This window comes from Lytechinus pictus, chromosome 2, assembly GCF_037042905.1.
Source record: "Lytechinus pictus isolate F3 Inbred chromosome 2, Lp3.0, whole genome shotgun sequence".
NCBI lineage: Eukaryota > Metazoa > Echinodermata > Echinoidea > Temnopleuroida > Toxopneustidae > Lytechinus > Lytechinus pictus.
In genome coordinates this window covers 2,019,036-2,040,104 of record NC_087246.1, presented here as the reverse complement: position 1 = coordinate 2,040,104, position 21,069 = coordinate 2,019,036, and the positions used below count along the sequence as shown (strand labels likewise).

At 35.3% G+C, this 21,069-nt stretch overlaps 1 protein-coding gene across 1 annotated transcript; it reads right to left on the bottom strand.

The window, feature by feature from the left end:
• Nucleotides 1-2,321: 2,321 nt before the first annotated feature.
• Nucleotides 2,322-17,623, bottom strand: LOC129276492 (SEC14-like protein 2). Its single transcript, XM_064107113.1, has 12 exons — nt 17,324-17,623; nt 16,863-16,932; nt 14,852-14,895; nt 13,335-13,397; nt 10,186-10,279; nt 9,612-9,706; nt 8,572-8,667; nt 7,553-7,697; nt 7,159-7,268; nt 6,128-6,270; nt 4,485-4,636; nt 2,322-3,151 (listed from the first exon to the last, which is right to left on the bottom strand). Exons 1-12 carry the CDS (start codon nt 17,375-17,377, stop codon nt 2,877-2,879), a joined length of 1,341 nt encoding a protein of 446 aa, XP_063963183.1. The 5' UTR covers nt 17,378-17,623; the 3' UTR covers nt 2,322-2,876.
• Nucleotides 17,624-21,069: the final 3,446 nt, after the last annotated feature.

Below are 21,069 nucleotides of genomic sequence, written 5' to 3'. Positions count from 1 at the left end.
CCGGTAGTACAGACCCTTTGCCTTTATTACAAATTGTTCTTTTGTTAACTGTCATGATTGCCGTTCTGATGTAGCCGAATCAAAGATATAATTTTGCTACAAGGATGTTAACAATGTACTGATACTTATATCCGATTGATAAACTACACTGCATAAATCATACGTTTAATTGATTATTGGGTCTGTTATCTAATTATAAAGGATAAATAAGACATTTTAACATAAATATTTCAAGAAATTTAATTCCAACATGATTACAGATTTTTTAACTTCTAAACCCTTCTTTTCTTACGGGTTCATTGAATTTGGTAATTGTCATGATTATACGATCAGCATCAATGTTTTTTATATTGGGCATGTATAATATACCTTGCAAGTATATTACTTTCTATATACAGGTGTGGGTGTGGGAGCATGTGTGTGTATTTGTTCCTGAGTACAATTAACAGTTGTGGCAAAAGAAGTTTATCAAATGATTCAATGATTGAAGCTTAATATTTGTCTGCCATTGACATTATTTTTTCTAAAGATCATATCAAACATATACAAAGAAAATGGTTAAAAATACAAGAACATAAGAAAATATCAAAGAATAATGAAATACATATAAAAATTGACTTAAATATAACATTTAAGGGCCAAACATTTATCATAATGATACAAATGCTATTTGTACCCAGAATAATAATTTTTAGGAGTAATTATCAAATCATAGCACATTTTTGCAAAATATGCATAAATATGCATAATTAATTAGCCGCAAACAGAAATAACAAATTTTCCTGAATGGTACATGGTATGTATGCAGGATTTTGCAGTATCCATATCGGTGAAAGCGAATATTATAAAATAATATTGTAGAAATAAGATTATAAATAGTCAATTTGGAAGCCATTTTGTTTATGCAAATTAGGTGGTAAAAACATGCAGAATTGGCTTGGGAACCGGTCTTATCAGATTCATCACATTCAAATTAGGTGAAATAGACCGGTTCCCAACTTTTACCCCAAAATTCTTCGTGAACTCAAATTTTCCCCATATTGGTCTTGTCTATAACGCTGATAGAAGTTCTTGTCAAAAGCCCTAAAAGGTTGCCTTTGTTGAAAATCGGTGAATCAAAACAGCAGTGTCGTCCTGGACTCTGAACAAATGACATATTTGAAATTTTCAGTCCGGTCCGAATCTAAGACGATGTGATGTCCCAGTCCACCAACTTTCGACATTGACCTCTAATCTGTCCATTGTGATTTGACGGGCATTTTCAATACTCCTCTACGTTCCAAAAAGGGTCTGCGAAGTTTATAAGATACGCTACTGGCAGTGGCGTAACAGGCGGGGGGGGGGGCAGGGGGGGCAAGTTGCCCCCCCTGGCGGATTTCACCGGGAAAATAAAAGAAAAACGGGAAAAAGAAAAAAAAGAGGGAGAAAGAAAGGGAAAGGGGAAGGAAAGGGGAAAAGGAAAGGAGGAAAAGGAAAGGGAAAAGTGAAAAGAAAACGAAGAAAAAACTTTTTTTAAATGGAAAAGGAAAGAAAGCGGAAAAATGTACGAAAGAAGAACATCTGAGAAAGAGCAAATCATTCCGAAATAGGCCTATGTAATGCAATAGCAGAGTGGGAAATAAATTAAAAGATGACAAAATGGCAAACAATTGCGGGAAACGAAGGTATGTGATTAGTCAAAAGCTAATGGACTGCATACAACATTGTGCTTTAAGCTTGCTAAATGCGGGGCTAAATGTTATGCAAATAAGCTACCGGGGCTTTGCCCCAGACCCCACGCAGTAGGGGCTCTTCATTTATAAACTTCAAATGGCTCTATAACGCCCCCCTTTCAATCACTGGCAGACAGGCGGGGGGGTCTTGGTTCCACACCCAAAAGGAAATAAAATAAATTATAGGAGACAACGTATAATGAAATGAATGGAAACAATAAAAGGTGTTATTTGCTGAATATAATGGAAAAATCTTTCACATAATTAGAATTTAATTTCAATTTTTTTTCCAGCTCGCTTTGCACGCTGGTGACTTTTTACAAATTTTTCCCACATTGCAATGTTTTGCTCCCTCAAAATATTTGGTTCATTACGCAACTGGGTTGAATAAATGTGTTGTGTAAATTTAAGCTATATTCTGTATATGCCCGCGATTTGATTAAAATAGCGGCAATCTGCGAGGTTTAAATGGCTTTGATATCAAGAAGTTCCGGGGGTTCCGCCCCGGACCCCAACCGCACAGTAGAGCGTATGGAAGGGTTGGGCCATGGCTTCAAAAAGTTCTACAAACAAGAACAACAAAAAAGGAGGAAAGAAAGGCAAAGGAAAAGTGTAGGATGTGATTTTATTTACTGAATAAAAAATAGCTCAAAGTTAGATTCTCAGGAAAAGGTGATTTTTTCTCGCTCGCTTCGCTCGCTCGGGACTTATATAAAGCAGCTTTTTAGCACATGTGCTATACTGCGCCCCTCGGGTTTTTTTTTTTTTACTCTTCACGCTACTGCCGCAAAGAATCCTGTTCACAGTGGCGTACAGACCACAAAAAAGGAATCTAAAGAGAGAAGAGTGGAATATATTATTCTCTGGATATCATGTCAAAATCTATCACAAAATTGGATTTTTGTATTAAAAAGGTCAAAATTTTTGCTCGCTCGCTTCGCTCGCTCTCAACTTTTTTTAAAAGATAAATTATGCCTGATACGCAATATCTGGCCTTCTCAAAATAGTCGCCTCATTACACCATTACACCTGTTCATACCATGATATGACCGGGAAATTTTTGGCTCTTGCCAACCCCCCCCCCCCCCCCCCTGGCCACCGACCCCTGTTACGCCGCTGGCTACTGGACCATTCTCAACACCTTTATTTTTCACAGTTTTTAATTTAAGAGAAAGATGGTGTATGCGACAGCCCTTTCATTGGTCCTTGAGTATGGGTTTGAAGACGAGGTAAGGTCGATGATCGTTCTAATGACGTCGACCTATGTCTCGACATCGGACCTCTATCGTCGAGGTAGCCACTGTCTCTTGTGATGTCGTCAAATGATTCTCTCATCATGTGTTCATTGACCTCAAGACGTGGTTCAATCACCTCCATCCAGTAGCTAAGCTTTCGGGTCTTCTGGAAGGTACTGCCGTGGTTGTCGAATTTCACCACATCTGCAAGGAGATGAATTTATCAAGAATCAAAAGTAAATAGAGAGAGAGAGAGAGAATAGGAAAGGAAGATGGAGAGAGAACACCTGCTTTTGTAAAAAAGTATTATATTGGCACGTGGTTTAACTATGGAGAGCCAATCATTAGGGCACAAATCCCCATATGACACCCAAATTATTCATAATTGTCTTGGAATGATAACTGAAGTATATTTCCTGAATATGAAAGCAAAAGGAAACAAAATAGTAAACATAAGAAGTATATAATATAAAAAGTTTTTGTTTTGCTCTCCATAATTTGAGCACAGAGTTAGACTCAGTAGACCGTGATGCGAGCCAATATGTTCTTCTTTACAAGTCTCAGGTCGGACTCTGTCGCACAAAATCTACCCCTTTATCGGAGAACTATATATATTGGGAAGTCTGCATGCGGTTTTTTACTTCTCCGAGTGTAGGGCTAGCTTACAGCTGATCTGGACAAAAAACGGGACAATTTAAATCAATCGATCCTTTCAACTACTATAGAATTTACTAGGAATAAAAAATTGAGTTGGAGTCTATCCAACAGCACGGCATCTTGCCTTATTCCTAGCAGATCGACTTGCCAAATGCATGTTAACAATTCATCTTCTATTCTTACCCCCAAAGAAGTCGACTTGTCAGGCATCGACAACTCTTCATTAAGACAGATCTCTATTCATCTAGTAAGTAATAACTTTATATATTCTTATACTTTTTCTTTAATATTCATATCCGTTTCTTTCAAACAATTAGATAAATCTATTCTGATATATTTTAGATTTGCGTATAAAAGGTGTTTGGCTTTATTATCAATTTTTACACCAGTCAACGCACGTTCAAATTAATTCTTAGCAAATTTAATGGTTTCATGCTATTTACTCACACCAACCAAACTCCAGCTGATCAATATTTTATTATATATAATTGTTTTGAGGAGTCGAATTCGCTGGTGCGAGTGTAGCATTAGGAGTTTACGCACCACGAAGCAGAACGCTTTTAAGAACAAAGACAATGCATTGTCAAATGCCCGTCATGACAAAGGGCAACCAAGAAGTCTGTGTTGTAAATTTGTGATCCAAACCAGCCGTTTCGTCCTGGACTCTGGACAACGACGCATTTGCCATTTTTTTCAGCTCCGAAACTTAGGACGAAACCGCTGTCCCGGTTCACCAATTTCCGACAAAGACTTCTCAGCTGTTCATTGTAATTTGACGGGCATTTTCAGTATATCCATTGTATTCTTGAATTCGTCCTTCGCCGCAGCGCGAATACTCCCTACTATTAACTTATAAAACGAATATGAATATAATACTTACACAATCCTGGTTCTTCAAATAGTACCTCTCCATCTTCAGGCACGATGTGACTGTTGTATCGTTTCTCATCAAGTATGGAGATCTTCTCCCCTGAATCCAACAACCGATGAATCCCAAATGCGATATCATGAGATTCAGTTTTGAATTCATATCTAACCAACACAAAGGAAATATAAGTTAACGCTCGTTATTCAAAAGGTTCATTATTCTGAAATATGTTTATTGCAAAAATGAAAATGAGTGCTTCATTAATCCGAAAATATAATAATATCGGTTTTTCTGTTCCTCAATTTGGTTTGTACAAAAATAACTATAAACTATACCAATCTTACTTTGTTTTCGAACTATCGTAGTATCGACCTTCGAAAAAAATCTGTCCGAATCTAATAACTGATAAAGATCACTTGACTAAAACCCTAGTATCGGCTATCTTAAAAAATCGATCTGATAAGTCAACATGAATATAAAATCAGTCGGGTTTGTTAGCTCCAACAAATTTTCATCTTTCCACAATCAATTTGGTTTTTACCATCTGAGCTTTCGTTTACTCGTTCTGCAGGCTTCTTCAGACTAACGCTGACTCGACATAGATGGGGTAGTATCGGCAGCGTGGAAGTCCGTGAGAATGGGAATATATACGTAGAAGAGAGTTTGTATTGTCCAGCGTCTCTGTTCATGGAATGTGCTTGGTTCTTCTGGATGTGAATGGCCTCCCTAATCCATCCAGTGTATTTGTTGTCGTCTCAAGCTAAGAGGTGACTCTTATTCCAATTTATCGTGTGGTTCATTTGGACTACATGCACTACATGGTCACTAAGACTCTGCATCTTTCTTTCTTGTGAAGTTGGCTTTGCTAAGCGTCTCTGCTTATTTTTGGTGTTCGAATCCGCATCCAGTATTCCAAACTTCCTCGCAGTTTTCCCTAATATACACCTTGTTGCAATCCTATCAAGAAATTTCGTATTCCACCCCTGTTGAGATTTATTAGGGAGGCCATTCATATTCAGAAAACCAGGCACATTCCATGAACAGAGACGCTGGACAATACATTCCCATTCTCACGGACTTCCGCGCTGCCGATACTACCCCATCTACGTCGAGTCAGCGTTAGTCTGAAGAAGCCTGCAGAACGAGTAGGCGAAAGCTCACAAGGTAAAAACCAAATTGATTGTGGAAAAATGAAAGTTTGTTGGAATTGATTCCTACCAATCAGATGAATCTCTTTGGGGTATGTTAGCTGTTTTTATATAGTCAACAAGTTTATTTGAATAAATAAGATATAAGAAGTTAGGTGGATGATTTTGAAAGAAAGGGAATTTTAACGTGGGGATGAAACTCAATAGTTACGTTAAATAAAATACAGACTTTTAAACCAAATTATTGAAAAAAAATACTGAAAGTATAAAAAATCATCACCGATAACTTTTCTCGTTTCGGTATCTCAGTGAAAATTCATTACAATATCAGCATGCAAAATTGATACAAAGTTATGGAGACTGGAATATAGTATCCTTGATGAAGTAATAGATTGGGGAGACAGGTCGGGAGAAAAAAAGGAGGGGGATATAGAAATCAGGGGAGGGGGCGTGGAGAGGGCTCTGAAACTACAAGTATAATGATCTTCAAAACGACACGCAATTTACCTGAATATGCTGCCAAGTGTCTTGACCTTGTACTTGACCTCTATTGACCTCTTACCCGGAAGCTGTTGAGATGTCATATCAGAATGTGTCAGATCACTTCCCTTCTTGAAATAAAACGATGGAACTTTACCTCCAAGATTAATCTGTTAAATGACAAGAAAATTAGTGAAATTTATTTTCTGCACGAGTAGTGTCGTTTAATGGAATATAATTGCCTTTAGCAAAAATGGGTTTTTAAAGGTCAAGTCCACCCCAGAAAAACGTTGATTCGAATAAAATAAAGCTAGCTTAGCACTGAAAATCTCATAAAAATCGGATCTTAAATAAGAAAGTTATGACATTTTAAAGTTTCGCCTATTTTTCACAAAACAGTGATAATTATGCACAATTCAGTGACATGCATATGAGACAGTAATGATGATGTCCTTCACTCACCATTTTTTTTTTTATTGTTTGAATTATACAATATTTCATTTTTTTACATATTTGACAATAAGGACCAACTTGACTGAACCATATTGTATTAAAATGCTAATTCCACGGGTTCAGGGATGAATTAATCGTATCACTCGACAATGAGGATAAACTTAGAATATTTTATATTTCATATATTATAAAATACAAAAAAAAAGAGTGAGTGGATGACGTCATCAGTCTCCTCATTTGCATACCGACCAAGATGTGCATATATACTGTTTCGTGAAATTAAGCAAACTTTAAAATGTCATAACTTTCTTATTTTACAACCGATTTTGATGAAACTTTCAGTGTTATGTTTGTTGGATTTTTCTCTTTTTATTCCCAATCAACATGTTGTTGGGGTTGACTTGTCCTTTAAACCATGGATATATACCTTTCGAGAAGTAAGGGTATGGGCAACTCAGAGCAGTACTTTATTGTTTATTAGTCCATAACTATCTCAAAGATTTTTTATTCGAAGGTCGATACTACGATAGTCCGAAAACAAAGTAAGATTTGTATAGTTCATAGTTATTTTGGTACAAACGAAATCGAGGTATATGAATAGACACCTTTGAAGGACACATGTTAGGATTGCCATCAGTATCTGTCATGGTTCCTCCCCAGTAAACCGGAAGTACTTCTGGATCTATGTGTTTCAGGATGACATCACGCCAGTTACCTATTAAACAAAATAATCCGAAAATCATTATGATTATAATTATGGTCAAGTTTGGTCAAGTTGAGACATAAACTAGATTAAGTAAAATGCAAGTAGCTTTTCAAAATTTCACTGAACAGTGTAACACATTTACTTCAAGTTTCAATCGGAGAAGAAGAAGAAGAAGGAAAAGGGGTGAGGAATAAATGGAAGAAGGGGAACAACAGGAACTTTAATTTAAAAAAAACTATAATTACGAATGTGATGGTGCCAATGTCATGAATGTGAATGTGAGTAAGACAAACCTCCTAGTACTTTAATCTTTGCTCTTGTTCCTTCACTGAGGAATGGTTTCAGGATGAAATAGACTGCAGGAAATATCTTAGTCGGTCGGACTATCAGCATTTTATGAATGATCTCTGGATAATGTTCTTCAAACAACGCAGCGACCTATAGTGGTTAAAAATCACGGTATATTAAAAACATAATATCACAGATGATAAAGTTTTGGAACTTGTTCAAATCATATTTACCAGTACAAATATTTCAGGTTTGTTTTGTCATAACTATTTAAAGTGTCACTAATTGTGAAAATTCTAAGTAAACATTTGTAAACTATAGCGATTTTTTCTGAATTCTTGTAACGAGTATTTCAATCTTCTTGTTTGATCTTATCTCGAATTTTATTTATCCAAGTCTACTCTGATTCAAGTTGGGAATAAAAAGGATGAAAACAAGAATCCGTGTTAAAGTTCGGTAAAATTATTCAACAATAAACACAAATCCGTTTTTTAAATAGAATTTTATTTTGTTATTTTATTAGGTTGATACACAACTACATACATCTTTGGCATTCATACGAGGATAACTGGAAACCAATGTGTTAGTGAAATTTTGTTTGACCAGTAAAAATTTATAATGGTCAACATCAATTTAATTTTCTCATTATTATGGATATTTTTCTTTCTTCATTTTTATCGGGGAGTATCAGTTGCGTAATGAACCAAAAGCTGTAAAGGAGTTAAATATGGCGTATCGCGTAATTTTTTTTTTTTATATAAGTTGCAAGCGAAGCGAGCGAGCAAAAATTTCGACATTTTTGTTACAAAAATCAAATTTTGTAATATATTTTTTACATAATTTTCAGAAAATTATATCATATTTCACGATTTTCTCTTTCTTTTTCTTTCATTTTCTATTTTTTTTCTTGGTCGTGGAAATTTTTAGGGGAAGAGCCCCCCTACCCATCTGTTCGCCAGTGAGACATTTTTATTATTTTGACCAAGCAAAAGACACTAATAGAAGAATGTAAATGATACCAGACCTCTGTCATGACTGTCATTCCTGGTTTCCATATGTGGCCTGCATTCAGGTGTTCAAGATCTATGATGAATGTGACACCTTCAATGTGACGGCCAAGCTATAGGGATTCGAATCAATAGTCATTTCAACAAATATTTTATGTTAGGTTAATCAATATGAATCAATATAAAGCAAAGCTGTTCTCCTTCGTCTTGTTAACTTTCCAATCAAATTCACACATTAATTTAGCTCTCTTCCCCTCCCCGAACCCCATATATAGGCAGATCCAGGGGGCATGGACCTATGTAATAGGTTCGTGGGGGACGAAGCTCCCAGCCGCCCGCTATCCCCCCCCCCCCCTTGGGCGGTGCACTTTTTTATAGTAGTGGAATGCATACCCTCTTCATCAATCCCTACAAACAGTTCCGAAAATGTCCCCTTTTGGGGTCAATATATTAACAAATTCAGCGCTTGTTTATTAGTGAAATACAAATCCAGTTCATGATTAAAAAAACAAATTCAGAATTATTCTTTTTTGAGGTCTAACTATAGGAAATAAATTATATATATTTTTTTCAAAAATCAGCTCGTAAGTCCTTCTTCACGCTGACATATTTGATTTGGTCCTTATGAAATATATAATATTTTTGTAGCAATAAAGATAACAAGTACTTTAGCTTAAGACTTAAAACTAACCCGCCCTCACAAAAACAAATCTTCAAGTAGCTGATCGAAGAATATGTTGATTAAACAACCCCCCCCCCCCTATTCGACAATGCTACCCCGCTCTAACTTTGTTCCTCAATCTTTTAACTCCTCCATTCTATTTCCCTATTTCCACTTCACAATAAAAAAAAAACGCCTACGAATAAGATAACAAAATGAACAACATTGCTTTTTACAACGTTAAATGTTTGTTTAAAATTTCTTTAAATTCTTAAATAATAACCGATCAGAGCACATAGTAACCAAGGTTACATGAAATCTAAACATAATTGTTTTGTTTCGTATTCTAGAAGTGTCATAAAAATTCATAAATGTACATTGATTACAAAAAGTTACCTTTCTAGAAATGACTTTCTGTTCATTTTGTAATCTCTCCAAGATGCTGATATTTGTTTTGATGATGTCTCCAGCTTTTACCGAGTAGAGCAGTCCTGAGGGAGAAAAAAAGATCGTAAATATGAATTGATCTTTGGTTTTGTGTTCCTTTTTCCTCCTTCATATAGAGATTTGCAGCAAATGTGTTAACAAGACATCAAGAAATAGAACTATAGGATAATAATCAGATTACAAAATAGTTATATAATCACACGCATAACATGCATGCATATGATACATAAGAAACTGATGTCCCGTGTCATATTGGGAAAATCAAGGAAGTAAAATGTAACATAATACAATTCATACATTACTTGATATTTTTTCTCTTTGAACCGTGATTAAGATCTAACAAAGAAATAGGAGCCCTTTTCACAAACGAAGAAGGATTTCATAATACAACTTCTGCCAGTACTAACATTCACGAAAACGACATCATTAATTTAAATTGAATATGTTTGATAAGACCTTCTTTTAAAGATATTTTGGCATCTGTTACATAGATGAATGAAAGCATGTGTGTTTTTTCATCTACCTTTGGGATCGACGTTACCAAGAGGGCATATCCACACCACGTGACCTTCTTTGTCCAATCCGGTAGCTCCTCCTGGCCAATACTTCAAGCAAGCCTGAGAATTATAAGTAAAAAATAAAATAAAAGAAAGGTTGAGGGGGAATAAGATTAACGTTGTCGTTGTCTTTTTGTCTAACATAAAATATAAAGTAACACACAAGGTCATGTATTCAAAATTTAAACAAACCCGGTTTCAGCAGGCGATCCCAATCATTACAAAGTTGTCTGCCTGATGTAGCAACAACCACCACCTCCTTATACTGGGTTGGTCCAGCTCTTTTCATAACACCTAGTCTAGTAATTATAATCTTATATGCTTTGTTTATAGGCAAGACAAATTGTTCGCAGTTTATCGGCTCGGTGTAAAAATGGCAGAGGTGAAAATGGCAGAGGTAAAAATGGCAAAGGTAAAAATGGCAGAGGTAAAAATGGCAGAGGTAAAAATGGCAGAGGTAAAAATGGCAAAGGTACAAATGGCAGAGGTAAAAATGGCAGAGGTGAAAATGGCAGAGGTAAAAATGGCAAAGGTAAAAATGGCAGAGGTAAAGATTGCAAAGGTAAAAATGGCAGAGGTAAAAATGGCAGAGGTAAAAATGGCAGAGGTAAAAATGGCAAAGGTAAAAATGGCAGAGGTAAAAATGGCAGAGGTAAAAATGGCAAAGGTAAAAATGGCAGAGGAATAAATATCAGCGGTAATAATGGCAGAGGTAATACTGGCAGAGGTAAAAATGATAACACTTGAGTTGGTATTTCTTTTTTTTTCCTTAACTTACATGCACGACCTTCTTATGTCAAATTGCTCTTCTAATATTCAAATTTGAAGAACACAAATATTGTACTTAATTCATTAATAGGGAAATTCACACTGACATAAAGTTTATTAAAATGATATTGGTGAGGGGTTTAGGGAATCCATCAAAGATTTAAAAAGCTACTAAAATTTTACGTTAAGGGGACGTTATTTGCGAGCAGTTTTCCCCATATATGGTGTAATTAAAAATATCAATGAAATGTCATTTTCTAAAAAAAAAATGAAAATGGTTTGAATTGTACCTTAAGTATATTAACATACAAATAATTTCACATCCGCTCCTGAAAGATTTTTTATTAGCGATCATGAACCACTGATTAAAAAAATTGAAAAGTAGAAATTTTAGTGCATAAAATACGTTGTAGTTACTATCACGTCACAGATCAAAAACTCAAACTTCTAATAATTTCTTAATCTTTGATGGGCTTTCCGCAAACCTTCATCAATATATTTTTTATGCTATTTTCACAGTAAACCATTTGTCAGGGTGAATTTCCCCTTCAAATCAGGTCGATAGAATGGTACCTATAAGAAACACCTATAAACAGATAAATTTAAATTCCTGATTCGCTACAATTCAAAATCCATGCGGTAACCGTAACCATAGAAACTAGTTAAGGAAACTGATATCCACTTTGATTAGCTGTAATAAAGGTATAACTCTGAAAAAATGAACACTAGTTGATATTATTATATCATTTACATTTAAGTATATACGTATCCTATCAATATCTATTCGGATCCATTGTGATGTTGAAATATGAAAAATTACTTTTATTACAGAACGTTTTGTTGTTTTTCTATTATCCAAGTTATGCAAGTGGTTCAAAGAAATCCCGAACTCGTCTATTTCAGTGTGTTAATGGTAGCGCACATTCGTGTTTACATTACAATTCGTTTGGTATTTATGTGATGAAGTACTGTTCTACTATACGAACTGGCCAAGATAAATCCTTCCATCACTCACTAATTGAAATCATTTTGGCATGAAAATGTTTGAGTTTAATCATATCAACGATAAAGTATAGACCTAAATTAAAAGAAAAATCCAAATAATATCTCATCAGTTCATAATACTCATTTTGTCGATAGGAGTTCATTCAAGGTCAATAATTATGACTGATATTAACTGGAAAGTCTCTATCTTTTTATTGCTGATCTAGCATGTCATGATCTTTACCTCTGTCATTTTTGCCTCTGCCATTATTACCTCTGCCATTTTTACCTCTGCCATTATTACCTCTGCCATTTTTACCTCTGCCATTTTTACCCTTGCCATTATTACCTCTGCCATTTTTACCTCTGCCATTTTTACCCGGCACCGATTAGGCATAATCCATATAACTTTTACTGATTCTGTACTGACCATTTATACAAACGTCCCAAACCTTGTGAGTTATAACCCATCTACAAATAAAACATATTTTTGTCAACATTAAAAAAAACGAAGCCAGAATCTAACATCGAAGTACTAAACTTTGAATTACGCCATTTATCTGTGCGGTTCAGTATAAAAATGTAAGAGGCAAAAATGGCAGAGGTATAAATGGCAGAGGTAAAAACGGCAGGTGTAAAAACTACAGATGTTATACCTCCATACAGTCAACACGTCAGAGTAAATCCCCTGCATAAAAACTATATGCCTAAAATAAATTAAAAGGGGAAATTTGAATTATACTGTCGGACTAATGGAGCGAGTTATATTTTTATAAATTGTCTGCAGCAAATTCATATCCCCTGGGATGGTACCGTCATATTCATTCACGTGTCAAATCGTTTTACTAATATATTCAAACTTAAAGCACATTTTGGTATTTAATTCATGAAAATAGGACGATTCGGGTTGCTAGGTTCTGAATCACTGATAGGCAATGCAGTACCAAATACAGGCGGTAATAACTTGGCAACCGTAACAAGTCAGATAAAGTAACATTGGATAGTTTTGAAACCTGACATCTATTAGGACTATGCTGTGAGAAATTGCTATACAAAATTTTATCATTTATATAAAAACTATAGGTCTTTACACGCGTTTCATCAAATTATCCATTATGACCCCTCATGATGTGAAAATTGAATAATATTACTATTATTTCTACAAAGTTTTAATGTCCATGATCACATGACTTTGTGGACCTGTCTCTGCACGCTTTTTTCCAAATGACTAATGTTATGTTTTTTAACATGTTTAAGGAAAGATGTATGCAAACCCTTTTCATCAGTAAATCCATATTTACCCAGCTCAACAACAGGGAAAAGAGAATGTTTTAAGAATATTTAAATAGAGAAAAGATCTTACCTCAGGTATTTCATACCAATCATGAATGGAATCGATTCTGTTCTTTATTCGCCACTCCAGATTCTGCAAACGACAGTAATGATAAGAATACATAATGTGGAGAATTATAGGCCATTACACAACGTCATCAAGTTTCGTGTCATTTTTTTTGTAACATTGGTGATTGGTTATCGTGTCCCTTGGAAGCAGGGGTGCATCCCAAAACTTTACCTGGGGTGGTGCATAGGCGGCGCCCCTGGAAGTCTGGTATAGGTATGCTACTAAATAGCATAAGTGTAGCCAAAATTTTGTAGTGAAAACCTTCTTCTTTTTTTTTGCTTGACAAATTTAAGCCCGCACCCCATGTTAAAAGATCTTTCCCTGGGCCCTGTTGGTTATAATTTATTCTGTGACTGTCATGACTATTAACAGGTTGGATTTTATTTTGCTTTGTCATTAAGGAAAATCATCACAAACGGATGTTCATATTCCTACATCATTCAATATTTTATTTTTTTATTTTCTTGACAATAAAATATTTAATCGAGTATTTGACAAGACATCTGCCAAACTCGAGCTTGAATTCATTTTCATAATTGTCCTCCCCTCCCAATCTTGGTCACTAAGCCCTTCATAATAGATGGACAAACATATAATTATCTTGAAAGTGAAAGTATATAGTTAAAAGATGACTCCTATATCATTAAACACTTTATTAATCACCAGGATAATCTGTACTTGTAGCTCATAACTCATGGATATAACATGTATAATGTTTTATTCACGAAACCTGAAATAGGAAGTAGTCCATATCGATGAAAGATATATTATGCCAAAATCTGTAAGACTCTTGTTTTAAAGTTAGTACTCACCGCTTATCATCAAAACAGAGGTGAAATTACTCCAACTCCAGACAACACCCCCCCCCCCCCGATAAAAATAAAGATCAAATTATTTATATATTTATTTATTTTGTTATTTAGATTATTTTTTAATGAAATAATTATGGTAGGATGGGAAATATGGCGTTAAAATAATTGCAAAATCATACGATTTCATATGTCAATAACCATATCTGAGTGAAATACGTATGTAAAGTTCAAACAATTTAAATCATTTTTCTTTCATTATGTTTAATTGAAAACAGGGAAATTGTTAGACGTACCCTAACACCAAATAGCCAGCAAATGAGCTTGGCCAAAAATAAGTTCCATCAGTGCTTGGGTTTGCGTATTGTCCTTACAAATGTCAAATTCGTAATTTGGAAAACAATTAAATAATCATTTTTATCGTTAAAATGCACGTAATCTCAACTCCGACTACATATAGGATGATGTCATGTAATTTGGGTCACTGAGAAGCACAATGAAGGCCTATATCGAGAATCACGGTGTGTTCATCGAGCAAAATACGTAGCTGGAAAGCAGTGATAATGCATTGTTGTATTCTGATTCTTCACAGCTTCCAAATAATATGTCGTTGTCTTGGCTCTCGGTATGGTCTTTAATAATCATGACAATAAAGAAATTATTTCTTACCTGTCTAAAATTTTCCTCAGCCTTCTTTACGTTGAATCGGCGTGCTATAAAAAAAGATAAACAAACGTTTTTTTGTTATATATACTCTATTAGAATATACAGATGTCTGTTATTTCTAAGCATGTGGAACCATACCTGCCACATGACAAGTAGTTTTGAAGTCAAAACAAATATTTTGGTTTGGTTTGGTTTGATTTTATTACTGTGTTCAAAATAATACAAACATAATATCAAATGTGATTACATATGTAATATACAAAATAATCTATAATATAAACAATAATAGTCATAATATATACAAAATAGCGATGTGAGCATTAACTTCGCTTTTTATATATAACCCCCCCCCCCCCAAAAAAAAAAAATGAATGTGAGACGGTTAAGGTTGAAATTATTGGTGGCCTCATTTTGAATCCTTTAATGCATTCTCAGGTTCCTTCATTATTTATTATTTCCATCACATCCTATATCAGTTGTAAAGCTTCCAATTTTAGGTTTACGATATTGGAACTGGTATTCAAGAGTAGTGCCTTTTCCAAAGAAACTACGACAATGACTTCAATGGCATAATCATATTGCTGATATCTTATCTACACTGATTACAGAATCACTGTAAAGGCGGGAAGTTTATTTGAAATACGTTATTAGTCAAATTCGTATCAGGACATCTACCCCCTGGACATCCACCCTTTAGGACATCCGTCCCCTAGGAAAAGTACCCCCTAGGACATCCACCCCCGGAAATCTACCCCCGGACATCTACCCCCCGGACGTCTACCCCCGGACATCTACACCCCCTCCCGGGGTAAATGTCCAGGGTAGATGTCCGGGGGTAGATGTCCTGGGGTACTTGTCCTAGGGGGAACTTGTCCAGGGGGAGGATGTCCTAGAGGGTGGATGTCCAGGGGTTAGATGTTAGTGTCGTGCTAAATGATAATAACACAGTACTTGTATAGCGCATATCACATTACGTCAAAACGTCCCTATGTATCCAAAGGACTTGGATATGAGATTATTCCAATTTTACCATTGAATGATATAATATTGTCAAATGCTTACAATCCTTGCTGGAAAGAACACGGTGTCACACAGTGTGATCACAGTGTGTTCACATAGTTGACTATGTGAAAATATTATTCACACTGTTAAAATGCTCAAATTCAACTGTGTGAATATATTTTAACACTGTGGACACCTCGACAGTGTGACTGACTGTTCACGGCGTGTTCACAATCACGGTCGACTATATGTGAATACGTGATTCACACTGTTGAAATTATCAAATTTAACTGTGTGAAGGTGATATCACACTGTGTTCCACACTGTGAACACACTGTGGCACCCACTGTGAGACACTTTGTTCTTTCCATTGGGATGGACACCTCATTATATTCTCTCGTTGACATCATATTCTGAAATACCAATGAGAGTATTCTGAGCAAATGATTGATTGATAGTAGCAAGATTAGTAGCCAGCTAGGTACAACTGATGTCTAACCATATTTTTATTATCATCTGAAAATAATAATTAAAAAAAATCAATTTTTTTCTAAAAATAGGTCAAATATGGACTAATAACAGTCGGATGTTTCATTAAGCAGTGCGTAAAGTTTTAAGGCCATCTATTATAGTAGATCGTTAATTCTTTCTATATGAGGGCTTGTAATACAGATTTTTAAAGAATATATTATGGATAAAGAGTTTGTATTACCATAAGAAAGAGCATAAAGAGACATTTTGGGGTTATTTTATAGTCCATCAAAGGGACAGTTGTTCACATGTGACATCACACATATCTGTCGCATTGCCAATTGGAGGATCTCCATAGCATTAGTGATCGCAATATTCAAATGTTCATAACTTTCTCATTATTTGTCCGATTTTTCTCAAACTTTCTTTGATCTTTTTTTTTTATTTTTTCTCCTTCCACAAAACCCAACTTGTTCCTAGGGTTTCATTCCCCTTTAAAAGCAAACATTCGTTTCTTTATTTTATGCACCTATATTCTCACCTCTTAAGAATCGTAACAAGCAGTGATCATCATGATCTTCTTGTAAGACATCGTGAAGATTTGATCTCATCTGAGAAGGAATTGGAATGTGACAGAAAAGGTTAATATATTCAAGCTATTTCACATGGTTCTTTATTTCTGAACATCAAACTATCGGAAGCATAGTCATTTATCCTTAATTGCAAGTGCGTACATACATGACATAATGAGCCAAAAAATAGAGAATTTAACTTTTTTTTTCTTAAAATCAATGATAGATTGGTAAATTTCTGAACTTTAATTTTCAACATGTTTCCCATGGTAAAATGTTAAACATATCGGTTTCCTCGTAAGATTATTATGTTCTATTTACATTTAATTGTTGTTGATTTTTCATTTAGTTCATTCTCAGACATAATTCTATGTATAGCCAAGTTAACCTCCCGACTCGTATAAGTGGTGAAATGTTGATGAATACTTACCGCATTAAGAGCATCGGCCTGTTTGGCGTTCAAATCCGATAAAACCCCGCTCATAATTACTGCTCCTTTTCAATCTCAATATCAGGCTAGAATTACTAGAAGTCTCGTAATTATCAAACAAGTGTGATTGCCTTTGTATGATATAAACGAGGCAGGAACGATAAATAACCTTGACGTGAATATATAGGTGCACATACTATCAGACCATTGAATAATTAGATATGATAACGAGGAAGTATAATAATAATATTCCTATCTCCAGTGGGAATGCCAGTTAAAGGGGGTATAGTGATGTTATCTAATCTTACTTGTAACGGTATATATATATATATATACAAACAGAAACAATATGAGTGGTTTGGCCATGATTAATTATCAATGTCTCCTGAGCATAAGATCAAAGTTTATCTTTGTAATCACTGCTTTCTATTTTCAAGATACATTCTGAATATGAGTAAAGTCTACTAAGAGCAAACAATCTTGTTTTTGTCTTTATCTGATTGCAAACCATACCCTCCTTGCTCGAAATGAATAAACTACAGCAACATATATTTCACCGACATCGAGTGTTTACAGATATAGGTTTGATCATAATTTTGGGATCCCCTTTATAGTCTGGTAGGGAGATAGGGTTCCCATGCACCCAAATGATATATTTTTTTAACCTACATTTTTGTAATCCGTAAGATGTGTAGTTAATGAATTTTGATGTTCCCAAAACGAAATATTGTCCCATGGGGTTCAAATTCAAGATGGTGTCCAAAATGGCCGCCATATTCATGGGATTTGGTTTTTCGTACATAGATTCCGACACAATCATTCATTTGCCACAAAATTAGTGTCATATGAAAGATAAATAAATTTTCTACAAGTTGATACTATTCCTGGGTGATGAAAAGCTAATTCGGCTGAGATTTTGATAAGAAAAGTGCAATTTTGAGATTTTTTTCCAAAAAATTGAAAATTTGCAAAATACATGATTTACCATAAAGCTAAAGAAAATAAAGGAATCGCCTCAAAAATTTCTAGAAAACTTTCCTAATATACAACTATTAAGTGGACGAAATTCCAAATCGATATCGTTTTTAGTCACAAACTTATAATGTCTCAAACTTGAAAATTCAATTTTCAGAAATTTAGCTCTTTTACTGCATATCGGAGACTTGGATACACTAATGTATATTGTCACATTTTCAACCCAGAAAATGGAGATAGGCCTTAATAAAATGCGAAATAATCTATTATTTTGTTGTTAGAATTTACTACAATCCCTTTATTCTACAATATAAAGTCGGTTGATTTAGTTTTTGAAAGAATTAAGACTTTTGGCCAAAATTTGTATGTTTTTGGTAAAAAAAATGCACATGCACTGTTATTGATCAGATTTATCATGAATGTTAGTAATAGATTCACAATCTCAACATTCGATATGAAAGAGGATGTATCAACGAGAATATTGGCAGGCTTCATGCCACCATGAGTATCTTCATTTGCTTTAGAAAGAAGGAAAATATGCTGAATGTATTAAGCGATTTTGCGCTAAAGTGAGGCCAAAAAGCAACCTCGGTGTGGCAGTCACACCCATGAAAACTATTGCAAAGTGATGAATGGTATGCCATTCAAATAATACAATAGCTTGGATCAGCCCCTCGCATCGATTGTGTTGGTATGACTAACACACCTTAATGTACAGTATGTAATGTGCATCGTAATAAAAATGTATCTGATTCAGAAGGATGTAAAGGCAAAAAAAGTGTTTCTGTTACATCATAAAGAATTTATTTAATTAAGTCTTTTGAAAACAGTTATAAGATACACTAGCACTGCAGGTAATAAAGATGAAGTTCTGACACATCAATACACAACTGAAAGGAACATGTCAAAGCTACCTCCACCTTATCTGTATTTTGAATTTATGGCCTGTATTCCAAAATCAGGTTTATTTTCCAACACGTTCTAACTCTTTTCTAAATTTATGAAGAGCCAAAATTCTGTTTATTGTATATCTCTTATGTTTACAACTCTGTTTCGTTTGCTTTCATAATGAAGGAAAAAACCTCAATTATCATTCTCAGACAACTATGAACCGTTTGGGGGTCAATATTAATGGAATTGGCTCTCCACGTCAGTAAAAGTCATTGGGGGTAATTCTGTCGCCAGTCAAAAAGTGATCATAATTAGAAAACCATAACTTAGTTCAGATGACCGAAGATCTGACATGATATCTGATGATCGTTTACCAAAACAAAAGAAATCACGATCAAAATCAAAATGTCGAAAGAACCAATCAGCGAAATGGACACAGCACACGATACTATCACAGATCATGATTATAATCAGTCTAAAGACAGTCTATCCAACTTTGCATAATTTGACACAATACACACCAATGGGCCACACACAGTTGTAAATTCAGAAGGTACAGTAGCATTTGCTAACATTTACATATGCCCACAGAGTCGGTCAACATAAGCTCTACCTAAGAGTTGACTCACGTGCAAGTACTAAAGTACTAAGACTATCATAGTACGTACGGCAAGGAAATATAAAGTTCAAAGTGGGAATCATTAGTGAAACAAACACCAGTAAATCTTGAAGCTTATGGTGAGATTCCGATTAAATGTAAAGGTACACTTGACATAAAATGTTACAGTCCGAAATGGTCAACACATACATTCTATGTACCAGATGTCAAGGTTTCAGCTATCCTTGGGTTGTTAGGTTGTACTGACCTTGGAATTATCACAATTCACTCAATGTACAATTATGACACACCTACACCTAACCCTAAACCTAAACAAACGCCTATCACAAGTGATAAGGATCTCGAACAAGCATTTCCAGAGCACTTCGATGCTATTGGTAGTTTCAAAGGAAAAGCGATGCTTCATGTCAAGGAAATCGCTAAACCTACCATAGACGCACCACGCAAGTGCAGCACACTAATTGAAGGACAAGATCAAGATCAACGTGGAGGAACACAACAAGAATATGTACTTGTTCATGGAGACGGCAAAGCAGGAAGTGTTCAACAGCTCCAAGTGCACAATCAAGAAAGAAGCTATCAACTTCCTTGGCTCCAAGTGCACTAGATCAGATATCTACCCAGATCCTAGCAAGGTAGAAGCCAACACATTACCCAAGGACAAAGAGGATGTTCAGAAATGCCTAGTATTGTTCAAATACCTAGCAGCATATGTTCCTAATTTGTGGGAAAAGTCAGCACCACTTCGATAACTTCTCCACAAGGAAGTACCGTTTATCTGGGACGATGATCATGAACATTCCTTGAACAGCCTGAAATGTGCAGTATCATCAGGTGCATGTCTACAGTTCTATGACCCAGAGAGAGAGAGAACTGTCGAGATAGATACATCAATGAAAGATCTAGGAGCATGCCTGCTTCAGGAAGGTAACCTGTTGCGTTTGCATCCAAAGTCTTTCCACTGCACATTCCAACTACTCAAACATAGAGGGAAATCTTAGTCCTAATGTTTGGTATCAAACGCTGCTGTAATATCTGTTCGCGAAAGAATTCACAGTCATAATCAATCACAGACCACTGGAAATTATATGAAAAAATAACTCTTACAAGTGCAACGCCGCATCTACAGCGATCGCTTATAATCAAAGTCCAAGGAAACAGGTGTCAAATCAATTACCGACCTGGAAACGACATGATTCTTTCCGATTCGTTGAGTCGACTTCCTAATCCCAAGGAAGCATGCGATGTACCGTTAGGTGTC

What these genes read in the sequence shown, in the direction of transcription:
- LOC129276492 (XM_064107113.1), bottom strand. Translation starts at nt 17,377, where the DNA reads ATGAGCGGGGTTTTATCGGATTTGAACGCCAAACAGGCCGATGCTCTT. An exon ending in AGAAAGTCATTTCTAGAAAG is followed by an intron (nt 8,668 to 9,611) that starts GTAACTTTTTGT and finishes GAATCCCTATAG; the next exon opens with CTTGGCCGTCACATTGAAGG. An exon ending in CTAACATGTGTCCTTCAAAG is followed by an intron (nt 6,271 to 7,158) that starts GTGTCTATTCAT and finishes GTCATTTAACAG; the next exon opens with ATTAATCTTGGAGGTAAAGT.